The sequence below is a fragment of the Toxotes jaculatrix genome, chromosome 14 (genome assembly GCF_017976425.1).
Source record: "Toxotes jaculatrix isolate fToxJac2 chromosome 14, fToxJac2.pri, whole genome shotgun sequence".
Classification (NCBI taxonomy): domain Eukaryota; kingdom Metazoa; phylum Chordata; class Actinopteri; family Toxotidae; genus Toxotes; species Toxotes jaculatrix.
The window spans coordinates 14,586,660-14,595,978 of NC_054407.1; the positions used below are offsets into that span (position 1 = coordinate 14,586,660).

General features: G+C 41.5%; 1 protein-coding gene across 1 annotated transcript; it reads left to right on the plus strand.

The window, feature by feature from the left end:
* The first annotated feature begins 608 nt into the window (after positions 1-608).
* Positions 609-9,274, plus strand: LOC121192851 (tetratricopeptide repeat protein 39C-like). Its single transcript, XM_041054778.1, has 14 exons — positions 609-1,035; positions 2,532-2,580; positions 3,200-3,328; positions 4,314-4,428; positions 4,591-4,996; positions 5,736-5,904; positions 6,028-6,121; positions 6,203-6,310; positions 6,405-6,514; positions 6,611-6,734; positions 6,847-6,944; positions 7,136-7,240; positions 7,342-7,380; positions 8,473-9,274. Exons 1-14 carry the CDS (start codon positions 890-892, stop codon positions 8,560-8,562), a joined length of 1,782 nt encoding a protein of 593 aa, XP_040910712.1. The 5' UTR covers positions 609-889; the 3' UTR covers positions 8,563-9,274.
* The last annotated feature ends 45 nt before the right edge of the window (positions 9,275-9,319 follow it).

A 9,319-nucleotide genomic window follows, 5' to 3' on the forward strand; every position in this document is an offset into this window, starting at 1 on the left:
AAGTTTATTTTTGATGTTGGAAAAAAAATGTATTCACATTTACTTGGTGAACTGTACCCATAATTTCAATTTATCTCCATGTGCCTACATTGTACGTGAAGGGTTTTTCAATTGGATCAGAGTTGTTTTAGATAACGGTGTAATTTCATTACAGTGCAAGTTACCGTCAACTTGTGAAGAACATCGTAAACTTGTTCCTCACACCTCATTGGCTGACTGGATGTCAAGCTAAAAACACCACGCCCTCTCCGGTGCTGCCTTCACGGACTTTTTGTGACGCTCTGAAAGACTGCTGGAAAGTCGTGCACATAGGTAACTGACATCTGCCAGCAGCTATCAAACTGAACTCTTTGATAGAGCGTTTGCAGGTGTGGGGCCCCAAGGCTCACTTTGCTCGGTTGGCAATCCAGTCTTGCTTACGGAGAATGTCAGACAGGAGCATATAACATATTCACAGCTCGACAACTGATTAATTCACGCTGTTCTCCTCTTAAAAGCTCGATTTCTATGAGTATTGCTTCGTTGTCTCGCAGCGCCGTTTCGGTGTTTTTCTGACCGTAAAACACAGAATTCCGGTAGCATTTGAAGGTATCGCATTTCCTGACGAAGCACCTAAACGCACCGGTCGGGCGGCGGAATGTGTAAGAGCGAAATAACCGCTGGGTCAATCTACGGCTAGCTTGCACACCCATGCTGTCAGTTTTTAGTTATTATTCGCTTATTAGTCTCCTCGTGAAAGAAATATGGATTTGACTGCGTTTGCGCAAAACTGCGCCACTGGCTGAGACTCCTCTGCCTGTAAGTAAACTAACCAGACAAACCGCGCGTCTCCTCCCGCCTTCTCCCCCCGGCCGCGTTCAGTTCCTCACCACCGGTATCGGGTATCTCGATGGCGGACCCGGCGCAACCAGCCCCGGGAAACGCGGAGGAGGAGAAGACGGAGCGTATTAACGACGCAGAGCTGGCTCTGAAAGGAATCAATATGCTCCTCAACAATGGCTTCAAGGAGAGCGACGAGCTCTTCAGGACATACAGGTCTGTGTATGTGTGTGTGTCTCCTTCAAAGACAACAAGCACAATGTTTCTGTTTCTGGTCAGTCTGATTTGATGTCCGGGAAACATTTCAGTGATGGACACCGTAATATTTTCCACAGGGTGGCGTTAAATGTTGTGACAAGTGTACCTAACGTTTACAAAATACTGTCAAAATACATTAATTCCCCTCAGCACTGCCTGTGCTTAGCTTCTCCATACAAAACCCCAACATCCTTGTCACGCTTGCCTAGTGTAGCACTATATGATGGTCACAAGTAAGATGAATCTTCTTTAAATTACTTTGAGCAAATATCCACACCCAGAGTGTGGCATGCGATGCTCAAACAGCTTTAATGATTTATTGTAATAATGCTGCTCTTGATGTTTGGTGATAGGCTGTTGCACTTGTTGTGATCGTCTTCAGTGTAAATGAACTAATGTTTTCAGAGCAGGCTAACATTCCTGTCATGCCACTTTAATGGCTTACAGTTCCTCTGAACAGGTTTGTGTTAAATTTGTCACCTTGACTCAGCTCAGCTTGATGGTTGCACCTTCCTATTTTCTTTGTATATTTGATTTACAGTCCAATTGCAAGGATTAAACCTGTAAATTATCCTCTTACACAGTGGTTCCCATCCTGCGGGATCGGGACCCCCCAGCCTGAGTGGGTGCGAGACAATTAACAGTACAGGAAAGCTGAAATAAACAAATATCCTATGCAAAACTGTGATTTTTTTTTCATAGCAAACGTTTGTGTGAATTACTGGATAACCATTTGAGGCCTATTCAAATCAAACTGGGGAAAGAAAAAAAAAAACAGTTTTGGTTGACCTCATTTTGAAGTCAAAAATATTGGGATCCCTTGACCTAACCCACATTCTCTGACCAGCCTCCACTTGCAGGTTGCAGGATTTTATGTACATTCCTCAGTCATGCTGGTTTGTTATCATGAGTGTTGATAATCTCTGGGAAGGATTTGCTTTCAACTTGAATGTTGACTGGCACAGAAGGGCAGCCCCTATGTGTCCTGACCCCCTGGGGAAAGCTTAAATGTCATCTCTCCCACTAATTGCGTTTAGCTCTAGGTGTCATCCTGTTTTGATTGCATCAGCCAAAAAAAAAAAAAAAAAAAAAAAAAGTGAAGTGAAAGACTCATACACAGCAATTGACAATGAGTGTGTGACTGTTTGTATTAACCAATTTCCTACTGTTAAGCGGTCATAGTGTGTTGCATTATGGCTGTGGGAGGCTAGGTAAGGGGGTTCTGTGATGTATTAAATCACCACCAACACCGTGAAGGGATATCTGTATCTGCTGAAATCACCACATTCCTTTTGAGTCAAGATACTTTTGTCTAACCAATCAGTCCAGTGCTTTATGCATGAAACAGGCTCAATGCATTTTTGTCAGTCCAACCATGAACTCCTTTCATGCCCCTTTATCTCTTACCTGTTCACAAAGCATATAATTTAAATTCTCTTTATCATCTGTTTCAGGAACCACAGTCCCTTGATGAGTTTCGGGGCCAGTTTTGTGAGTTTCTTGGTGAGTCGAGAAGCAGCATTCTAAACATGCTTCTGCACTTATGGTTAAAACGCTCACTAAAATGATGAATTTCCCTTCAATTTCATTTTGGTTTCATAATGAGATTCAAGGAATTTCCCTTATTTTCCCGATGGGCGCCAATTCAGCCATCTTATTTTTTTAATTAATGAATTAGAGTTTTTTTTCTTTATCAAATATACCTGTTAAAAAAGTAAAAATAATGAGCCCTAATAACAAGTTAACCTTCTCTCTACCTTTGCCTTGACTTTCACAGTGTTTATTTTATGATCAGTTAATAATTGATTGGGAGTATTTTGTAAGGTTTTGGTTGTGTGCAGGTGGCTACATGCTCTCTTCACCTGTGCCACAAGAAGGATGTGACAAGCTGATCTCAGATATATAAAAAGTAAAATACAGGATTCCTTCTGTAAATTGTTTGTATGAAATCTGTAACAGAAGCCAGATTAGTGCAGTTTGTTTTCCTGCTCTCCGGTCCCCAGGGTTTATCCAAAAGTAAATCCAGGATTAGAATTTTTGCTTCACTTTGAAGACATCACCAGCATTTGGTTATAGTTGAATATAATGTTAAACTGTGTTTTGTCTGGCTACCTCTCTGTAGAATGCCATGATGACGTTTGAAGAGGAGAAAATGCAGATGGCCTTTGAGGACCTCAAAGCTACAGAGAGACTGTGTGAGAGCGAAAACACTGGTGTCATTGAAACCATTAAAAACAAGATCAAAAGGAGTGTGAGTAACCTCTTCAAACACTTGATTTAATGGAATGTACATGATATACAGTGGCTTCAGAAACTAATTAGACCCCTTCACTTTCTGCAGTCTTTATTCTATTGTAGGTTTAATTTTAAATTGATAAAATTGCCATTTTGCCCATAATGATAAAGTGAAAACATGTTTTTAGATGTCTCTTTTTTTTTGTTTGCAAATTTATTAAAAATCTAAAAACTGAAATTACTCATTTACAAAAATATTCAGACCCTTGGCACTCCAAATTGTGGTCAGGTGAATCTTGTTTGCTCCAGTTTTCCTCGAGATGTGTCTAGCACTTGATTGAATTCATTTGACATAGTTTTAGAAAGGCACACACCTGTGTGTGTATATAAGGTCCCACTATTCACGCTGCATGTCAGGACAAAAACCAAAATGTGAAGTTCAACAAACTCTATAAAACCATTTCTGAGGCTTTGGTTATTTCAGGAAACACAGGAAACTCAATAATTGTGAAATAGAAGAAGTTTGGAACCACCAGGACTCTTCCTAGAGTTGGCTGGCTCAGCAAACTAAGTAACTAGGCAAGAAGGACCCCGTGGTCAGGGTGGTGACCGAGAGCCCAGTGGCCACTCTAACAAAGCTTTAGAGATCGGAGAACCTTTGTAGGGACAGGGAGGCTGGTCAGAATTAAGGGAAGGAGGAATGCAAACAAGCACAGAGAAATCTTTGAAGAAAACAATTTTCACTTTGTCATCATGGGTTATTGAGTTTAGATTGACGGACAAAATGGCAGTTTATTTAAAATTAAATCGACAGCAGAATAAAGTGTGCAAAAAGTGAAGGGGTCTGAATACTTTCTGAAGCTACTGTATGTAGAACAAATACAATTTGCATGAAAATTAGCATTTTGAATTGGAGCATAGCGTCCAGGTTTGGCTTGTTAGCTTGCTGACATGTCTGTCTGTCACATCAGTCTATAAGTGTGGGGTATTTGTGTGGGCAGACGGACTCTCAGAGGTCTGGGGTGACTGCAGTGGACCGACTTCAGAGGCAGATTATCATTGCAGACTGCCAGGTTTACCTTGCAGTGCTGTCTTTCATCAAACAAGAGCTGTCAGGTAAGGGAAACTTAAGTAGCATTTGATTAATGATGAAGACTGAACACTTATTAGTGTTAAATGGAAAAAAATGCACATAGTTGATTTTTTTTAAACACCAGTAGGTGATTGTAAAGGACAGAATTCTGTATTTCACTGACCTCAACTTCAATTATCCGACAGCATATATCAAAGGAGGCTGGATCCTTCGTAAAGCCTGGAAGATGTACAACAAATGTTACAGCGACATCACACACCTGCAGGAACGCAGCAGAAGAAGGGCCTCAGAACAACAAGCGACGCCGTCTCCGTCTCTGTCATCGTCCTCTGAGCCGTCCGACCGCAGCCGCTCGTCTTCACCCGGGCCAAGCCCGTCCCAGAGACTTGACGGTATCAGCCCAGAAGCTCTGGATAGGCTAAAAGGTTCAGTCAGCTTTGGTTACGGCCTCTTCCACCTCTGTATCTCGATGGTGCCGCCGCACCTACTGAAGATCGTGAACCTGCTGGGCTTCCCAGGCGACCGCCTTCAAGGCCTGTCAGCGCTCACATACGCTAGTGAAAGTAAGGACATGAAGGCCCCCTTAGCGACGTGAGTACGTGAGTGAGTAAGTTTGTGTATCTGTATTTTGGCTAGAACTGAAATATGATTTAACTAATTCAGTTGTAAACAATATGACAACAATGGAAGCATAATCACTGGAGGACTGAGAAGAAACCTCGTCTTATTGTGGCAGCTTGCATGAATCATGGCATTATTGGAAGTGAAAAATTGGGATTCTGATTTACCTGGACTTACCTTCATCGGTAACATCTTAAAATGATGAAACGTTTTTCAGCCCTGTGTAATTGATCAAATATGTAACAAATTCAAAATCAATGAAACGCGGTACATAAAAATCCTTTCTGGTCCCACTGTAGACAGCTTTAATAATAGACTGACTCTGGCCACTGCAGCGTAAAATTGCCCAATCATGCCTTCATAATTAATCATTTTTCAATCCTTTTTATTACTACAATAAAAAGGATTGGTGGCTATGTTTGTATTTAACCCCTTCTTAAAATCTTCAGTAGAAATTTGGCCCTGTCTAAAGGGTTGCTAAGTTATCTAAATGTCAGTAATGATAACACCACACTGGGCTGTATACGTCTTTCTTTCTCTATGCCAGTGTTTGTTAAATATGGTTAGTCCGCTTTATCAAACAAATACTCAAAAAGCATTTACCCATTCTTCTTGAGTTTTGCTCAATATTTGAATTTGGAAAATGGCATGTTTTGCAGTGCAGTCTATTACAGTACATCTCATTACAGTGTCTGTTCTTCCCTTACAGCTTGGCCCTCCTGTGGTACCACACAGTAGTGCAGCCCTTCTTTGCTCTGGACGGCACAGACACACAGACAGGACTAACAGAAGCCAAGTCCATTCTCCAACAAAGGGAGGCTATCTATCCAAACTCCTCCCTCTTCATGTTTTTCAAAGGCAGAGTCCAACGCCTTGAGGTAAATGCATGTTAAGAATAGACCCTTTTTATCTGATGCTATGTGGATTGCTCTCGTGACTTAGGAATCGTCAATACTGTGTCACTGTAACTGTAACTTACACCACAAAGTTCCCCTTTCTAGTGCCAGATCAGTAGTGCCTTGACGTCCTTCAGTGATGCCTTAGATCTGGCCTCTGACCAGAGGGAGATTCAGCACGTGTGTTTATATGAAATAGGTACTATTTTCCCTCTCAGATTTCACACCACCTTACTCAGCGCTAGTCTGCATCATAATTTCTGATTGTTGAACATTTTAGGTTGGTGCAGCATGATCGAACTGAACTACAGAGAAGCCTACAGGGCCTTTGAGAGACTGAAGACCGAGTCTCGCTGGTCCCAGTGCTACTACGCCTATTTAACTGGAGGTACTAACGGAACAGCTGACTTAGGCTTTACAGGCATTTCTTCTGATTTCTGTATTGGCTCCTGATTTGTATTATGTCTTGTGGTGTTCTGTAGTTTGCCAAGGAGCCACAGGTGATCTGGAGGGAGCTGTCTCTGTGTTCAAGGATGTTCAAAGACTTTTCAAACGCAAGAATAATCAGATAGAATTGTTCTCCATGAAGAGGGTGAGTGTGTATCCAGTTGACTATGTACTGAAAATTCTCTTAAATTACTCTGAGAATCAGTAAAGTGTGTATGCACGTTTTTTTTTTTTTCTTCAGGCGGAGAAGCTAAGGAGCCCCTGTCTGTCCAAAGAACTCTGCATCCTGTCGGTGATTGAGATACTTTACCTGTGGAAAGCTCTGCCCAACTGCTCCACTGCAAAGCTGCAGACAATGACACAAGGTACTCGTCTCTAAAACATCTCAGTTGTATCATGGTTAATAGCATAGGCTTTGTTTGTAAATTTGTTTTCTTGTTTGTTGTTGTATCATTGGGTGTATTTTTCTTGCTTTAGTTCTGCAGGGCATTGATGATGCCTCATGTGCAGGCCTGAAAAACCTACTTCTTGGTGCCATAAACAAATGTCTTCATAATACCAAAGATGCCATTCAGGTACTGTTATGTCTGTTTAATGATACAAAGTATGGAGCTTGGACTACCTCGACTGCACTCAGCAGCAGCAGTTGTAGGATTTTTCTAAACTGCGTACTCATCACTCAGTAATCAGTACTGTCTTTAGTTCAGCTGGAACTGATTCAGTTTAGTGTGCCGTGACTGAAATGTTCCCCTTTTTTATTTTGTAGTATTTCCATCTGGCTGTGAGGGATGAGGTTGGTCGTCTGACCAACTCTTACGTTCAGCCCTACGCCTGCTATGAACTGGGCTGTGTGCTGCTGAACACCCCAGAGGCAAGTTTTGTGTGTGTGATACAGAGAGAGAGACTGTGTCTAGCTTATCTGAGAGGGTGGAGAAGTCACATAGTCTAAATATTTATATATTTCTTTTTCAGTCTGCAGCAAAGGGCCGCATGCTCATGCTTCAGGCCAAGGTACAGTAGGTTTCTTTACTTGCTTTACACTTTCTAAAGATTTGTACTTCATCCTGGTAATAGCTGTCCTATGAGGGGTGGTTGATAAGTTCATGGCCTAATATAGTGGGAGCCAGTTTTAGAAAACCTAGCACATTTTTCAGCTTAGCCCCCTTCTACATTTACAAACTTAGTTCAGGGGTCGTGGAGCATACAGATCCCTTCTTTGTAGAAGCTGGCATCTTGGGCCTCCAGAAACTGGTCGACCACTGAGCTCCCTCTTTATCTTGGGGAAAAGGTAGCAGTCTGAGGGTGTTGTCCATTTTCTCTTTTCAATTACCCGAAACACAAATAGGCTTCAGTAATCGTTTAACTCATGACAAAGCCTGGCAAAGATCTCTGAGATCAAACCGTTAAATATTGAGAGCGATTAGTTGAGTTTGAATTTTGTCTGATTTCTGTCTTCAGTTTTTGGACCTATCACAGTTTTTAGGATGTGCACGCTTTGGCTCACCACTCTTGAGACAGATCAATGAACTCACTGCCTGCTCAGGTGATAGCATATCCAGTAAAGGAGTGGCTAGCCCACTAGTTCCCTTTGAAGTCAGTGGTACACAGAGTACAGTGTGTTCCGGACCTCTTACCTGACTGACTCATCAGCCCCTAGAATATCAGAAAGGTGTTTAAACACCTTTTGCATTAAATAAATATTACCTAGTTCCATAAGGCTACACTAGCGTGTGTCTACACACGTACTGTAAATAGTTCCTGCTTTACCTGTTGTGCACTGGGTGCAGCTGAATCACAATGGAGATGTCTGGTGCAGCAGCATTGACTTTGTCAGTGGGCGTGCAGCTGAGGTTGTCAGAGCACAGATCTCTTTCTCTCTGCTATAGCTCTAACAGCCATCTCTGCATGCCTCAGCAGATGCAGCAAAGTCTGACAGGAGGAGCAGAGCGTAGGCCTGTCTGCTTCTTTAATGAGTGTGTTGCTACCTGCCTGGACAGCGACTGCGTTGATCTGTCTGAGTGAGCTGACTTGTTACAGGGCAGTGCACGAACAAAATAAAATTCTATTGTATTCACTATTTTTTTTTTTTTGTGGACTATGCAGGAGGACTATGCTGGCTATGACTTTGAGAACAGGCTCCATGTGCGTATTCATTCAGCTCTCGCCTCTATGAGGGCTGCAGCCCAACCTTGACCCACACCTCAGACAGAACTGGAAGAAACTGTCTTTGAAAAAGCCACAATACTGTTACAGGCACTTATGTTCACACAGTTTTATTTGTTTTAATTAAGTAACTTATTTTTTTCAGATTATGAGCCAATATATCATTTTAAAATGTGTGCAATAGAACTGATCTGTTACTGCACTGCACAATTAGATGAATTTGGTTTTTATTGTTTACATTGCTAATTTTGAAACTAGATGCCAGTTACATCAGATGAAAATCTATCATTTAATTTTGAAAGGCATCGATCATTTTGCTTCCAGGGGGGTTGATTCTTCCTCTGATCTGGAGAAAAGTCAGGTCAATAATGTAACGGCACATATCAAGTATTAACTGACAAAGCAATTAATACAGTTGGCTCCTCAGCCTATGACTTTGAGAAGCAGAAATTCTTACCATCTCAGTGTTGGTGTTTGACTTTGACGTTTGTGCTGTAAAGGCTTTGCTACTCCATAGGCATGACTACTGAACAGTGATTATTGTTATTTTTGAGCATAGACCCTTTTTTAAGCAGAATTGTTCTTATCATTGTAAATATGTCTTGAACACAAGTTTTAATAATGTGCCAACATCATGCTGTGCCACTTTTGAGTGGCCTAGATGCACAGTGGGACTATTTGCTGTAAACTGGTTCTACTTTATATTCATTTGTTTTAAGATAATAAAATGAATATTGTAAAATGGAATATTAGTTTATCTGGTATGTTTGCCAAGGTATTATACATT